Below are 16,773 nucleotides of genomic sequence, written 5' to 3'. Positions count from 1 at the left end.
AGGAAATGATTTCACAAATACTCGTGCAGTATTGTTGGCATTGAGCCATTATCCACCTTTGCCCACTGTACTGAAAACGCCAATACTTTTTATTGCTTTTCAGGTACTTAGCCTTAAACATGACATGAACAAAGCAGTATAATAGACAAGAAATACCAGGCCATTCAGCTGTCTAAGACTGCTGACGCGCTTTTATTAGAAACTGTTGGAGCAAGTCATTATTATATAATTAAACCATAACAAGCCTTGACAGGCAACACACTTCTAGATGGATATAGCACAGCTCAAAAGCTGTGAAAATGCTCTCCAGTGGTACAAGTCCTGATTGGCCTGGACTTTCCTGTCAGTTATATTGGTTGGTAGGTGTCATGTTGTATAAGTACCTGGATTCGAGTGTAAGCTTTGGCAAGAAGGGACTGAGTTCCCACGTGTGGGTGTAGTGCCCAGTACAGTTGGGACCCCAGTCCTCATGGGGGTATTTGGTGGCTATCATGATGTAAGGGAAAATAATGTCGTCATGAATATGACCTACATGGGGGATATCACAGCTTCCGTCTTCTGTGACATCCTGATGGAGGGGTGGTATGTGTTTGTGACTTAGGGACATAAGTTTTTAGAATGTATTGTGGTGAAACATTTGCCTGCAGGAATAAAATCATCAGCTTATTTACTGGCTTAATGGTTCAGAGAGAGAGAGAGAAGGGTTCTCTTCCTTACTGGCATCAGGCTGTTGCATTATGGGTTTTTTTTCACTAAGGCTACATCTAGACGGCAGTGATTTGCCGGGATACCAGAGGTATCCTGGCGTGGACACGCTCTTTCACCATCCCTGTAAACCTCATTTTACGAGGAAGAAAGTATGTGTCAAAAGAGGACTTTTTTCCGAAATTTGGTGCCAAATTCGACAGTAAAGCAAATTGCGTTTCTTTTTCCAATTTATTTTGCAGTGTAGACCTAGCCTAAGAGTCAAGCTATAAGAAGTAGCACAGCTAGGTTTCCACGAGTAATGGGGATCGAGAGAGAAAGCCAAGGGTCTTCCTACTTCTGAACTGGTGACGAACAGTGATCCACTTGTCCCTTTTCACAGGGTGAGCTGTTTGCCGGCTGTTTCTTCTGGTTTTCTGTATAATACAGGGAGAAGGTAATGTCCTCTAGGCAAATGTGCTTGGAGAGCCATTTCATTTTTGTTCTCTTATCAGCAAAATATAAATCCAAAGCTTGCTGACAATGAAATGATGTGGTAATTCTTCCTGACAAATTGATACTGCCATGCAGATAATCTGACTTGGCTATGGGAGGAGATTTCAGTATTATTTTATCTTAGAGGTTTTTTTGTTTTGTTTTTCTTTTTTTTAACTACTTCATATTATTTATTTTCAGTATCTGGAAATTATATGCTTGTCTACTTCTGGAAAAAAACTGGTTTGAATAATACTTTTTATTTTGGGCTGTTGATCTGTTCATTATGCGAAGTGATACTTTCAGTGGACCCGTACTGAAATTAACATGCAAGATCTGAACATCCTGCGAATGCTCTAATTGTAAATTCAAACTGGGAAATGAATGCTTGTAAATTATATCTAGCTAGCTAGCTAGCTGTCTAGCTCTCATTTCCCCAAGGAACTGACACTCAATTCCAAAAGTTGTGAATAAAAATCTCAGAGGGATAACAGTGTTAGTCTGTAACTTTTAAAACAACAAATAGTCCCATGCCACCTTAGAGACTAACAAAAATGTTGTGAATGTTAGGACATTCAACATTCGAACTGAATCTAAACTTTGTGGCTTGAGTCATCTTCTAAAATTGAGTGATTTTTGCTACAATTTTTGAAAGATAAGAACTGATATCATTTTCTAGAACCATTCACAGTATAGACAGGTATTATGTAGGACTAGTCAAGCAGTTTGGTTAACCCGCTTTGTGAAATCAAACAAACGAAACTCCATCTAAATTTTTAAAAAGAACATGTGTCCACTCTGCTTGCGTCTGTGCAAATATTTGTAGTAACATAATATTTGAAAATGTGAATAGAAAGTGAATTTTGAACTCGTATTTGGAATGGTAATCGGATTCTAAAAGTTGCAATCATCAACTAAGAGATAAAACCTTTTGACCAATAAAAACTAACCAAGATACCATGAATGTTAAGTTCTCACAGTAACCTAACTACAAATGATACAGACTACAAAACAATCTCAAATTCTTCACAGGACTGAGCCCTAGTTGACAAGGAGCTGCATAGCTGGGAGAGGCGAAGTTTATTCTGTTTTTAACTCATATTTTCTAGATAAAAACGTATACTAAAACCCTAGATCTGAACACTCACATGAAATTTTAGGTCCAGGTGCAAACTTTGCAATCACCAGTGTTTATCCAGCTATTACATTTTACTTCAGGAGGCATTTCAACAGCAAATATTTCTACATGTAAAACTAACTTCCTTGTTATAATGGATCGAGTCAGATGAACATGCCTGAGGAGTATACAAAGGATAATGCTACAGAACATCTGCTTATCTAAATAGAGAGGCAGGAAACTTACAGCAATGATCATCTTTCTAGAAACAGAAGACAAGTAAGGTTAAAATGTCAGGAAAGTTACTGCAAGAAATGGCTATAAAAAGATTGCCTGTCATAGGTATCAGTGGGTATTTGATCCACATAGGGCAGAGGAAAACATAAAGGAGAGGAGGAGAAAATAAGGATGAGTGGAATAATGCACGTGAAATTGGAGGTGAATCTGAGTCATAGAGCTCTGCTCTGGACCTGCACTTCCTCACTGTTCAAGGATGTTCTGAGACAGACTTTTGATTTTGGCCCATTTCTAGATAAAATAGGACTGACCTGAACGTTATCCCCAAATTCAAATTGGAATAAACTCAGATTCATCTGGACATTGGTATAATGCTCTGAAAAAACCCCCAACCAAAACCAAAAAGAAACAACGAAACACAAACATAGTCTAGCTCTGCACTTCCTGAATTAAGCATGACAATGAAACAATGCAGTAACTCTGACAAATCGACACTGCCATGCAGAGAATCTGATCTGGCCAGGGGAGGAAATTCAGAGTGTGCCTGGTCAAAATAAAGGCATGTTTTGTTTGTCCAAGAGCTGATCTGACATGATTTCTAGCCGAGTTTTCAGACCACAGACACTTGAGTAGTTGAAGTTTCAGATTAGCATCTGAACTTTAGTATGATTGTTTAAACTCAACCTTTTAAGCTTTGCCCTTTACTAGCCACTGTCCAGAGAAGCCATTTTCACAAGAACCCTCAGGCTAGGAATGCTCCCTGAGGAGATAGTGTAATGCCACCACAACCCCAGGCACACCAGGGAAATACGCACAGCTTAGTGGCACATCAGCTGGTGAGAAAGACTTAGACATTCTGAACGGCTCAAGTGAATGTTTGAAAATAAGCAGCTCAAGAAGGAATGGCAGCAAGGCAATTGGAGCTCAGAAATTTTAATCACTTTACATATATCATTATGGGCAGGCCCACCCATGGGGGGGGGAGGCAACAGTCCCGGGCCCTAGTGATTCAAAGGGGCCCAGAGCCCTTCAAATTGCTACAAGAGCACAGTGCAACACACTACAAGTGGCTCTTAGGGCTGCTGGAGGAGGCGGGATTGCCACGCAGTACGCTTCAGGCAGCACTCATGGGGGGGTGCCACGGTCTGGGCAGCACTGAGAGCTGGCTTCCCTCCGCCCTGCCCCTTCCACCTGAGGCTCCCCCCTTCCAGGGGTATGGAGCTGCCCCCCCCTTGTTCAGGGGTGCTGGCTCCCCTGATTATGGGACAGGAATCTGTGCTTAATTTGTGCCAGCACCTATCGGTTTGGCAGATCATAGCCCTGGCACACCTGGGCTTGCTGCATCAATTATGTATGTAAAAAAATTGTGTGAGTCCCAGCATTTTAGATTTGGTCCTGCTTTGAGCAGGAGGTTGGACTCGATGAGCTCCTGGGGTCTCTTCCAGTCCTAGGATTCTATGATCTCTTTCATTACAAATTAAACACTGGACAGGATAATGCAATTATGAGCAAGGAGTAATTTCACTAGACCCAGAAGTCTAAATGAGTCAAAGAAGGTCAACAACCCAATAATTTAAATTTATCTTGAAGGAAAGACTCAAATGGCAAATTATCAGTTCTTTGGAGAATGGTTGTTGGATGAAGATGTCAGAGCTTTCAGGCCAATAGACAAATTTACTGAGGGATTCTAATGAAGGCTACTTTATGCCGCTAAAGAGAGATACTGTGTACCAAATTTTGCTCAAAGTTGCACTGTGCACTTTCCACTGATAACGGTGTAACCTGATGTCAACTCTGATCACTTTATCGGCTAGTACATACTCAGTGTTCTGGCATTATAAAAAAGAAAAGCATGAAACTTAAAATTATCAGAAGCAATGTGTGAGAACTGCTTTTCAGGCCAAGACTGAACACATTTTCAAGAAAAATCACGATAGTCCTTTTAAATAAAAAGAGGGTGTGCCACTTGCACATCAGGCAGGCACCAATGATCAGGTATTTGGGGCAGAGGAGGGTAGGATCAAGGGGAAATCTCTCTAGAAAATATTTGCTCTAGTTGGTACTAATTATTGCAACAAGGGATAACGTTGAAAGAAACATAGCAAACAGAAAGAAACTGCACAGATTTCCAATGTCATATTTTTAAAATCTAGTCCTTTATACATATTTGCATGTGTGTAGATATAATATAATATGTAGATGTAATAGAATAGATTGAATCAGTAATTGTCACTGTGGTTTTTGTTAGGGTTTTTTTTTGTTTGTTTTTAAGGGCATAAATCAAAGGCAGATAGTTATATCAAACTTTGAACAACCTGTCTTTTGTTTCTCTGTATCGGAAGCTCAGTATTAATTAAACATAGGGTCAAGTTCTGCATAGATGGAAGCGTGTGCCACTTCCATGGAATTCAAGATTTTGCACCTACTATTTAATTATATCCATTGATGAATGCTGGAAAGTAAACCAAAAAAGAATCAGGCCCAACAGGCCCTATCTTAATCCCCTTGAAATCAATGGCAAAACTCTCATGAGTATAAGACAACCAGGATTTTGCTGTGTAAATATATAAATAGGAAATGGAAGTGGGATTTTAAAAATAAAAATAAAACAGATTTTATATAAACATGTAAACCTATTTAAAGTTCCTAAATAAATAGTTATAAAAACAAAAAATGTTGTTAGTAATGGTAAACCTCTGCTCTGCTATAATCAGTTCAAGAACAACTCCACTTCTTCTTTATAATTTTTATTATAATGGTTAAAACTCCAGTGTTGCAATCAATTGTGCAGCTGCTGCTGAGTGTGCATGGATGCCCACTGAAATGTTTGGGAGAATGAATGGAAGGTTCAGAGTCTCAGATAAAGAGAAACATAGGTGTTTGCTAAACATGTATGAAAGGATGCATAGGATGATGTCAGGTTTATGTCAGTCCATACATATGGGAATAGAAAAATCTCATATTGTTGTCTTTTAGCTATATCAGAATGCTGTATATTTCCTTAATGACGGAGCAATTAAATAATATAAAAATGAGTGAGACATTTCATGGCAGTAACAATCAGTATATAGAGATAACTGCCAAAATAGGCCACCAAAGCACCTAATATTCAGTTATACCGGGGAGAACAATATTGAACTAAAGATATTAGTACAAGGAGAAAAGTGAGGGGGAAGAGAGAGGTTACTACAGAGTTAAAAAGAAATGTTTTAAAAAACAGAGATAAGCAACTCTAGCATTAAACTCTGAGGGTATGTCTACACTAAGCTAGGAAGGCAAAACAGGCAACCGGAGTTGCAAATGAAGCCCAGGATTTAAATATCCTGGGCTTTATCTGCATGTTCCCATCCGGCCGCCATTTTAAAATCCCTCTTAGTCTGAACTAACTGCCCGCGGCTACATGCGGCAATTTAAAGTTAATCCCGACTAAATCCTGAGTTCGGATTAACTGTTACTCCTCCTAAGGACATAGTTCGGATTAACTTTAAACTGCCGCGTGTAGCCGTGGGCAGTTAGTTTGGACTACGGGGAATTTAAAAATGGCGGCCGGACGGGAACATGAAAATAAAGCCCGGGATATTTAAATCCCGGGCTTCATTTGCAACTCCGGTTGCCTGATTTGCCTACCTAGCTCGAATTAACGAGCTAGTGTAGACATACCCTGAGGTACTAAGATCTTTCTTGACATACAAATAAAACAAAATTGACACTAGTAAGGCCTCAAAAGAAAATTTGGATGCAAGCAAATTGATATTGCTGCATAATATGGCACAAAGCAGATTTTTCTGAATGTAGCATCCTTAATAAAGAACCTCACAAAAGATAAAATCACCTTTGTGCGGGGTGCCAGGGGTGCCAGCATAGTCGATGCACCACCTACATTCTGCTTGAGCTACCAACGTTGGAGTTAAGTGATGCTTATTCCATAGGTGGGCACTCAGCTGAGAGTTTGTTTGCTTTTTGGCCATTTCCTCATGCAGAGTTAAAATACAATCCTCTTAAAGTAAAAATTAAAATTCCCCTCAACGTCAGTAGACAAGAGAATTGGCCCTAACGTTGCATTGTCTTGTTCTGTTCTTTTAAATTTGCAGGACAGTGTAGCCAAATCTTTCCCCCTCAACTTGGCACACTCCAGATAATTCATGGTGATGGCACCGCCATTGGAACAGTGATAACATTCCAGTGCTCCGCTGAGCACCTGCTTGTGGGACAAGGAGCTGTAACCTGCGTATGGAAGGGGGACAGTACACAGTGGACTGCCGGAGTTCCCTCATGCAAACGTAAGGATTCTTCTTCTGGAACTGCTCGACGCCTCTCCTGGGTTAGCCCCTAGCTGTTTGCCTGGGTAACCTCTCAAGCTTTGCTGTGGCATAACATTGGGATTAATCCCAGAGGGCTGTGGAAATAAGAGGGCATGCTGAATTTCATTCAGAGCTGTTGCCATTGCCTATTGTGGCACTCCACGCACATCCAGACATCATGATTTACTACGCTGGAAAGACTTTTAGTCAGATTTGTGCAGCATCTAATGTCAGTGATTTCAGTAGAGTTACACCAGGGATGAATTTGGCTCGCTAGCTGTAAAATGTGCTGTTCTTTGTCAGGACAATGTACAGACATGATCAATGAGAATGCACCTGTATATTGCATTATTTAATTCCAGTGTTTTCAGGAGGGATCATGCGGCAAAGAACATGGAGATATTTGTAATGTTCAATTACTCTTTTGCCTGTGGGTAGAAAGCACAGCAGCTATCATATTGAAAAATAGGGCTTCAATGGCACCAATATTAGCAGCCTTTCACTCAGTGCTGTTCCTTATTTATTACTCACACGATAATAATTAAACTAGAAATGGGCCCGAAGCAAAACTCTGGGTCTCAATGTCCATGAACTTCTGAGGGTTTGAAATTCAGAATAGACCTCAAGTTTGAAGCTTGGGAACTTGTCTCACATTAGCATGGTAGGTAGATGAATAACTTTGCCGTGCCCTGGGAATTCTTGCTCCAATCGAGCCATACTTACGTCTGATTTAGGAGGCTTCCATTATAGTAAGTAAATTAGAACACTGAGTTTTAAAGACCGAGAAAGTGTAAAGTTATCTATGGAATGCAACAGAAATAATTTCTAGTCCTTGCATGCAGGGTAGTGTAAGAAGTAGGACTAGCTTTAAGAAGACACTACAATGCTTGAACTGGTCTGGCATAGATGATTACACCCTACCTCTGCTGCTTCATTTTTTGGATAATTTATTTCTCTCCCCTACAACATCCATAGAGATCCCTGATGACCAGCCCTGCTTCCACAGTCTGTCCAATGGTCAGTCCTAAGAAATCATCGTACAGAGCTATCGTTCCCCTAAGCAGGAGCTAATTTAAATATTTCCTTTCCTTTCCAGTGTTTGTTTTTTCAGCTCTAGTCCTTGTTTTTACAGCCCTTAGCCCTGCAAATCTGCTGATATCTGCTTTCAGTCCATGGATATCCACACCCATGGCAGATGTGGATGCAAATTTTGTATCTAGAACCCTGAAAATGTTTGGATACCTGTGTTATATCCACAAGTATCCACACCCACAGATGTGGAATCAGATATCTGTGGTTCATTTTTGCGGATACAGATGCAGACGTGGATATAAATTTTGTATCCACGCAGGGCTCTATTTGTTAACATTTAATTTCAGAAAACCTCTGGTACATTATTTGCATTTCAGGTACTGACAGAATTGTGCTGTTTTGTCATTGCAATGCTGGCAGCATCATGTTTGATTAATTGCTCTGGCAAAGTTACTTGTGAACAATTCATTAATCACTTATAAATAGGAGACTTTTTAATAGTTCACCTTTGAGACATCCTTAGCTTGAAACGCAGCCAAATGTCTCAGAGTGTCTTAGGGCATACTAACGTGAAAGTTTTCATTGCATTATTCTTAGCAAGAGTGCGAAGCAGGGAAACGTCAGCACAATTTCATGGAAATGAGAGCGCTACATTTAATCAGGTGTTCATTTTGGAAACCTATTTCTGTATTTGCTTTGCTGCAGCCATATCGAAATACGAGGCTTTTGGATTTAAAGTAGCAGTGATTGCCTCCATCGTGAGCTGTGCCATCATCCTCCTGATGTCTATGGCTTTTTTGACCTGTTGTCTCATCAAGTGTGTTAAGAAAAATGAAAGGAGGAGAACCGAAAGGTACGTCTCATTCCATAAACAAAGGCCTTGTGAAACTGACAAAGATACAGATCACAGAAGAAGAGCCACGTATTTTACTCTTATGGCCCCCATAGCTGTCATATTTGAGAACCTCATCATCTCTTAAACATATTCATCCAAATGGCACCCCTGCCAAGTAATAGTGCCCTTATTTTATAGACAGGGAACTAAGGAACAGAGACTTGCTCAGGGTCACACAGTAAGTCATGATGGAGGAATGAGTTGAACCATGGACATTCTTACACCTTATGGGGCCCCACACAAATGAACCCCCCTCTTCCCCCTCTTCCCCCTCCTCCCCACCATGGCTTCTGCTAGAGATCAGGGCTTGCCTTCCTCTCCCCACTCTACCCTCCCAGCACAGCTTCTGCCAGGGCCAGGGGCTCAGGGCTTCTCCCCCCAACTCCGTGCAGCTTCTACCAGGGCTCGGGGGAGGAGGGGGCGGGGTTTCCCTGCAGGAAGAAGCCCTCACTAGCGGCTGGCTGCTAGCTGAGAGGAGCATGGGGGGCAGGAAGAAGGCAGTTCTACTGCTGCCAGCAGGAGAGAGCCCCTGGGAATGGGCATGGAGAGGAACCAGGCAGGCTGCAGTAGAGGCATACTTAGGCATACAAGCACACACAGCTGTGTAGGGATGTCCCACATTTTCAGGTGCCCTAAACAGCTGCGTATTTCATGTATGCTTAGAGTCAGACCTGAGCTGAACCCAAGTCCCAGCCACAGGGCTGTACTTCCTCGCCTTGGATTCTGATGGGATGGGACTGTATTATTCCCTGACCTTTCATCTACCTGTTTCCCTCTGCTCCAACTTTACTGCTTAGAGCAGTCTGCTGGGAAGATTAACCTCCCAGTGGGTCAGCCACTAAAGTGCCCTCCATATGTAAAGTTAATCCAACATGGTCATACAGGAGTGTGTGGACTTTGTTTCCTGGCTCGAGATGGGAAAATAATGGACTTTTCCATCTTGGCCAGCAGACTGAAACATTGGAAAAAAAACTTGGCTTGGCTCTGTTAGGAATTTGTGGACAAATCAGAAAAGCCGGTTTCAAGCCAGCAATCTCTGTGCGTGTCTTTATAGCCTCATCCCAGGGGTTGGGGCTCTCACCTGAGATGCAGGAGATCCAGTTTTGGATCTTGACTTCTGTCAGATGAGCAGCCTAACTCTCAGTCTACAGGCTATTCTAGTCTCAGTCTTCCTTGTTGAAACTGCTCCACTTCAGCCTGGAGAATATTTAAGGATTTATGTAGACAGAACGACTCTGCCTGGGAATTAAGGCGCTCACCTGGGATTAAGGCACTCGCTGCTCATATGCCTCCTCTGAATCAGGCAAAGATTTGAATCCACTTCTCCTACCTTGTAGGGCACAAAAAGTGCCTGAATGATCAACTAGAGCTTCAGGTGCCATCTGATTTCCTATTGCTCTTGAGAGGATACCACTCTAGCTCACTACATATCTCACCATCTGCCAGCTGCAAAGATTTACATGCACATACCCCCTTCCTCCCCCAACAGTGAGTGCGATGGCATCTGGGCCACTGCTGACGTGATGATGCCCCCCCCCCAGTGGCGCTGTTACAATTCATAGGCTGGGGTGGCTGAGTTACACCCCCTTCTTCACCTCTTTCGTGACCCTCCAACGGTTGCCAGCTTTCCCAGCTTGGATGCCATTTGTGGCAATGTCAGCCAGTCCATACGGTCTGGGAGAGTGGGCAACCCTAGCCCCTTGCCACCCACCGAAGAACCACAGCAGGAGCAACTGCCGAGCCAGGAGCTGAGCCCTGAGCTGGCAGCAGAGCCTCCAAGGACCGGTGGCCTGGATCCTGGGGCCGGCAGAGCCAGTGGGTGACAAGACTTTAAGGGCTGGCAGAACTCACAGCAGGCAGTGGTAAAGCCAGTGGGGTCAGCGGGGCCCTGGAGGCCTGGGTGGGAGGCACTCGGAGCCTGGGACCTGGTGAAGCTGGCGGTGTGTTGGCAGCGGGCTGTGGGTGTGGGGGAGCTGGGTGCAAAGTCTGGGGATGCTGCAGCACCCTCTTGCACTCCTACTTCCCAAGTGTAGGCTGTCCCCTTTGCTTTTCTCTGCTATATTCCATTCCCAGACCTCCTTCATCTGGAGTGATACTCAGGCCTGATGCCTCCTGACTCCTTCACGCCTGCCCTAAGCCAGCTTCCTCTTCACCAATCCCCACTATGGTGCTTACTCTGCACTGTCTCCACCTCCATCCCTGCTGCACCCTGGCTAGAGTCAATGGATACACATTTTTAGTGGAATGGGTTGAAAACAGTAAACTGCAGGATAGTACCTAGACATCTGGTTGGGGGAAAGGTGTGTTTACAGAGCGAGTAGCTAAGCAATGGATAGGGAGGCGGTGGCAACAAACCGAGGATTTAAGGAGAAGGAATCGTCTAATATGATGATGATGTAACTGGAGTTGGTTGACAATTTTCTAGTGGAACATTTTTCCCATCAAAAAATGCCAGTTAGTTGAAAATGAAACATGCCATGGGAACATGCCAATGAAGTAAAAAATGTGTTTGGAAAAACACTGAAAGCAAGCGTGGTGAAAACACCAGGCTGCTCAGAACAAAAAAGGTTTGATATTTCATTGCAAAAGGATTTGGGGGTTAGAACTTTGTTTCATTTTGATATTATAGTATAAATGATGAGAGAATGAAAAAAATCAAGATCAAAACAAAATACCTCGACAGACCCCAAATGATTTTCAAAAATTGTATTTAGTGGGAATTTTCAAAATGTTTTGCTTTTGTTCTGATTTCAAACAAAACCAAACTTCAACATTGTTGAACTTTCCACGGAATAGAAACTCCGGTTCCTGCACAGCTCTAGATGTAGCTGTAGTAGAAGAAGCCTGGAGCCAAAGCTGATACCATCACCTTGCCCTTTGCTGGCCAAATCTGCCCCATACTGAATTCAGGCTGAGCCAGTGCCATTCTGCTGTGCTGCCACAAGGTGACTCTCAGTTTAGGTCCCAAGCTCATCTTCTGCCCCAGTGGCTATAGGGAGCTGAGAACATTGTGTGGCTCTGCCCTATAGGCGGGAGAGCAGCTGGTGGCATATGATGGCACATCCTGGAGAGACTGGCTGCTAGGTTCCTCCGAGGGAAGGCAACTTAGTTCAGTGATATTGGTGGCTGAGAGAGAGAGGAAATGAAGGGGGGAGATCCCAGATAATCCTAGCATCCTCAGTGATAATATAGCTCCCTCTGGATCCTATCCTCAATGAGGGTATGTCTAAACTACAATGTTAGTTCGAACTAACGGATGTTAGTTCGAACTAACATTCATAGCCGCTACACTAGCGCTCCGCTAGTTCGAATTTGAATCGAACTAGCGGAGCGCTTAGTTCGAACTAGGAAAACCTCATTTTACGAGGATTAAGCCTAGTTCTAACTTACTAGTTCGAATTAAGGGGTGTGTAGCCCCTTAATTCGAACTAGTGGGAGGCTAGCCCTCCCCAGGTTTCCCTGGTGGCCACTCTGGCCAACACCAGGGAAACTCTATGCCCCTCTCCCGGCCCCAGACCCCTTAAAGGGGCATGGGCTGGCTACGGTGCCCGTGCCAGGTGCAAGCCTGCCAGCACCCAGCCAGCAGACCCTGCACCTGGCACGGCACAGAGCCACCCACCCGATGTCCCCCAGCCCACCCCCTCTTCTCAGGACCAGGCTGGCGGCTCCCGGGAGCTTGCCCTGGACCGCAAGAGGCGGGCACCCACCTGGGCTAGTGCGGACATCGTGGACCTCGTCCACGATCTCCGCACTAGGCACAGGAAAGTGGCCGTCTAGGGCAGGAGAGCTGCCAGCCTGGCCACCCAGGAGCAGGTGTGCATGAAAATCAAGGGGGTCCACTGAGACCCCCGACCCTGAGCCCTGAGCTTACAATGGCCATCCTGGGTCAGACCAAAGGTCCATCTAGCCCAGTAGCCTGTCTGCCGACAGTGGCCAACCCTAGGGACCCTGGAGGGGATGGACGGAAGACAGTGACCAAGCCATTTGTCTCGTGCCATCCCTCTCCAGCCTTCCACAAACTTTGGGCAGGGACACCACTCCTATCCCCTGGCTAAGACTACTTCATGGACCCAACCTCCATGACTTGATCTCACTTCCCTTTAAACTCTGTTCCAGTTGTAGCCTTCACAGCCTCCTACAGCAAGGAGATCCACAGGTTAACTATTTGCTTTGTGAACAACTTTCTCTTACTAGTTTGAAGCCTGCTACCCATTCCTTTCCTTTGGTGTCCTCTAGTCCTTCTTTATGGGAACGCATGAAGAACTTTTCTGAATGCACCCTCTCCACCCAACCCCTGCTTTTAGAGACCTCTATCCTGTCCCCGCTCCATCTCCTCTTTTCTAAGCTGAACAGTCCCAGTCTCTGTAGCCTCTCTTCATCTGGGACCTGTTCCCAACCCCTGATCATGTTAGTTGCCCTCCCCTTTCCCAGCCTTTCTCTTCCCCTCTCCCACCTCCTTTTCCCAGTCTCCCCCAGTTTTGTTCAATAAAGACAGAGTCAATGTTGGAAGAAACGTTATCTTTATTTTGTACATCAATAAGAAGGGGGGCTAGGGAAGGGTAAGTGGAAGGAGGTGAGGGAGGAATGGGGTACGAGCCCCTGATGGGGAGGACTGGGCTGGCTCTGCAGGCTTCTGGGGGTGGAAGCTCTCCTGCAGCCCCCCGATTGTCCCCTGTCCCCAGATCGCAGCCTGCGGCAAGTGCAGCCGGGCTGATGGCCGAGTGGTGTGATGTGCCCAGTGTGGGTACTCCGGGCAATCCAAGCCAGGACTGCTTTGCAAGTGGGGCACCCCTTAGAACTGTCTGTCCAGGGTGGGGGTTGGGACCCTTTAAGCGCAGCTCTCGGCTAGCCTGAGACAGCATCTCCACGCTCTAAGTCCTCCTCTGATGCCCTGCCGGCACTGCTTCCGGCCATCCTTAAGCCCTGTTCAGAGTCCACTCAATGTGGACTTGCTAGTTCGAATTAGCAAAACGCTAATTCGAACTAGTTTTTAGTTCTAGACGCGTTAGTTCGAATTAGCTTAGTTCGAATTAAGTAATTCGAACTAAGTTAGTTCGAATTAACGTTGTAGTGTAGACGTACCCTGAGAGAACCTCCATTTTCTTCACTAGGAGCAGGGTTGTATCCTGAAAGAACAAGGGATAAGCAATACTCTTTCAACTCTAGCACAGTATTTGGGATGTGTGGTGCTTTCCTTAATGCCCCAGCTTCTGGAGTCATGTGAGGTTGTAAGAATCTCAGGTTCCCTATAAAACCAAGAAAAGTCCATTTCTAACCCTGATAGCAGTGGAGATAATATGACCTGAGTGGTATCATAAAGGGTCAGGCACCAGAGAGTAAATAAATCCAGACCAAGTGTGTTTTAGTCTCATCAGCTTTAAAAGTCATGATATTTAGGTCTAATGTATTGAATTCATGAAGTTGACAGAAGCCCCGCGTTCCTCCTGGGAAAGTTGTCTGGAATTTAATTGGGACTAAAGTTACTAAAGCAATAGGACTCTGAAATTTATTCTAAAAATCTATAGAGCTGAATAAAAATAGCCTTCCTACATATTTCTTTGAACGATTCTAAGTGTTCCATAAGGGACTGCCCAGAATTGGATTTTTTTTTTTTACAGTCAGTACAAAACTTTGGGTTCAATTTTCAAGCATAAGTTTTATCCTGTCTGAGGCCCCAATTGAAGAAAATATCCCCTTTCAGATTGGTACATACTTAAGTATAAACCTTAAGCATGTGCTTAAGAGCTTTCCTCAGGGGGAATGCTTTCAAGCACATGTGTTCCTGAATCATCTGTGCCAAACTACTGTACAAACGTCTGCCCTGGCTGTAAGTTTTAATCAGGCTGTGTTTACAGGGATATGCAGCTGTGGTACCAGCTCAGAACTGAAGAACTGGAAAGCATGCAAGCTGCTTATTTTGGTTTTAAAGGCAGAAATAACAACAACAATAAACACATCAGGAATAAAACAGGATTTGACAATGGGACTCACCTGGCATATGACAATGAAGGCTTCTGCAGGTGAGATGTTTAAAAGACAGTGTGCTGGGGGGAGCGGGCGGCGAGGGAATGTGTTTGCCTGAATAGATTTGAGGAGGAGGATCAGTGAAAAGTTGCCTCGGGAAAAAATAAAATAAGTGTATTGTCCGGTTCTGGGCAACGCCGACCTGCAGCCAAACATGACAAGCTGATGGTCTGTGGTCATGGGGTTTGCAGTTTGTATTCCAAGCTTAGTGTGCTCCATCCTGCAAGGTGCTGGGCAGTCCTCCAAGGCACCATTCATGCTGGCAGGGCGCTGCAGGCCCACCCCTGGCATTACAATCAGTTAGTGCTGAGGGTGCTTGGCATCTTGCAGAGTCAGGCCCTAAAGGTTTCATGGTGCTGGCTTCTTTTTCGGTGGGAATTCATGATATTCCAAAACCAGGATTTTGAGACAGCTTGAAAACCAGCCTGACTTTACCCCCAGCTCCCCCATAGCCGTTCTCTGTCCTGTCCTCAAAGCCTGGTCTACATGCAACATTGCACCAGGTTAATTAAAGGTGTGCATATAAACCCATTTAGTGAAAGTGGCACTGAGCCCTGTGTGAATGCACTTATAGGTTTAAACCTGGCTTGATCCTGCGTCAGGACCTTTACAGGAAGTCGATATAATCAGCTAGATATTGGTCTGAGTCTGTCCATACAGGGCTTGGCACTAGTTCGGTGACATGGGTTTAAAAACACACCTTTAGTTTAACCAGGGTAAATTGTGTGACTTATGGTTTCCTGGACTTAGGACTAGAGGAGATGCAGCCCATCATTGTACATGGTGTGCTCCCTTCCCAACCTGTCAGCTTTCCCAGCCGAGGAGTGTGGAAGACAGTGCTTCTCTGGGCAGCATTAAATGATACCAGGCAGGACAATGGAGGTATCAAAGCTACGTGTTGTTTAGTGGCTGTTCTGAGGGCCACACTGTGCAGGACTACAAGCCAACAGAGCCTTTTGGGGAGTAAGGTACCACTCAGCGAGTGTCACAGTCTGTCCCAAAATAATGGTGTACACTCTTTGGGGTAGGGAAGATCTTTTTGTTGTACACATGCTTAGCAAAGCGGGGAGCCATGATCCTCTGTGGGCTAGTGATGTACAAATGCTAGCAACAATTGTGTGGGAAATCCTGTCCATATTGAGGTCAATGGATGTTTTGCTGATGCTTTCAGTGGGGCAAAGATTTCACCCAATACATGAAAGGGACCATACAGAGGGGGTGTAAGTTACAGCAGCTTACACTCATCTCTGAATTGGTGCAGATGAGTTACACCAATTTTGAATGATCAGACCAGAGATATGTGAAGGTAAATGATAATACTGTGGGTCAGTCTAATCTCAATTTCTCTTGTGCCACCCACATAATTCTCTGTCTTGTTTCACTGAACTATCCTTTTGCTATCGCTTAGCACTAATATGTATTGATGTATATTGCAGTTCCTGTTTATTATTAATTCGCTGCTTACTTAGATTTTGCTCACAGTAATATCTATGATTTATACTAGTTACCTGTAAAAAGCAATTTTATACCAGCTTATAAAACATTTTCTGTTCCACAGTGCAGCTAGAAATTATATTTAACTGATGCATGTAAACAAAAGTCTGGTGGCTGTTTTAGATTTGGAGGGATTCAGAAAGACTTCTAAAGCTAATTATAATGCTGACTGTACTTTAAACAAGATCTTCAAAAGGATTAAGGACTAATTTGTAATTCTGAACAGCTATGCGTGCCCGAGTATTACCACTGGGTTAGAGCACAATCAGCTTTTAAAATATTTTAAAATAAAATATATAAACCAGCAGTTACTAAATATAACTATTATTGCTCCGGGAGCTTCCAGCACTTTAGAAATTCTTACCCACGCCATTGTGTGGTGAAGAAACTCTTTCATTTTGTTTACCAAATACGGCATCTCCTTCCTTAACTGAATGGAACAAGAAATATATATGTCAGCTACGTCTAGACTGGCATGATTTTCCGCAAATGCT

At 44.0% G+C, this 16,773-nt stretch overlaps 1 protein-coding gene across 1 annotated transcript in view; it reads left to right on the top strand.

The window, feature by feature from the left end:
- SUSD3 (sushi domain containing 3) overlaps positions 1 to 16,773 on the top strand; it is a 67,594-nt gene that overhangs the window by 30,871 nt on the left and 19,950 nt on the right. The window contains exons 2-4 of the mRNA XM_075938923.2: positions 6,625 to 6,813; positions 8,572 to 8,719; positions 14,617 to 14,781. Of these exons, the coding sequence (XP_075795038.2) occupies positions 6,625 to 6,813; positions 8,572 to 8,719; positions 14,617 to 14,781 (502 nt within the window). The remainder of the gene's footprint in view (positions 1 to 6,624; positions 6,814 to 8,571; positions 8,720 to 14,616; positions 14,782 to 16,773) is intronic.

Source organism: Pelodiscus sinensis, chromosome 11 (assembly GCF_052426305.1).
Source record: "Pelodiscus sinensis isolate ZL-2025 chromosome 11, ASM5242630v1, whole genome shotgun sequence".
Taxonomy (NCBI): domain Eukaryota; kingdom Metazoa; phylum Chordata; order Testudines; family Trionychidae; genus Pelodiscus; species Pelodiscus sinensis.
This window is presented reverse-complemented; position numbering and strand designations above follow the sequence as displayed.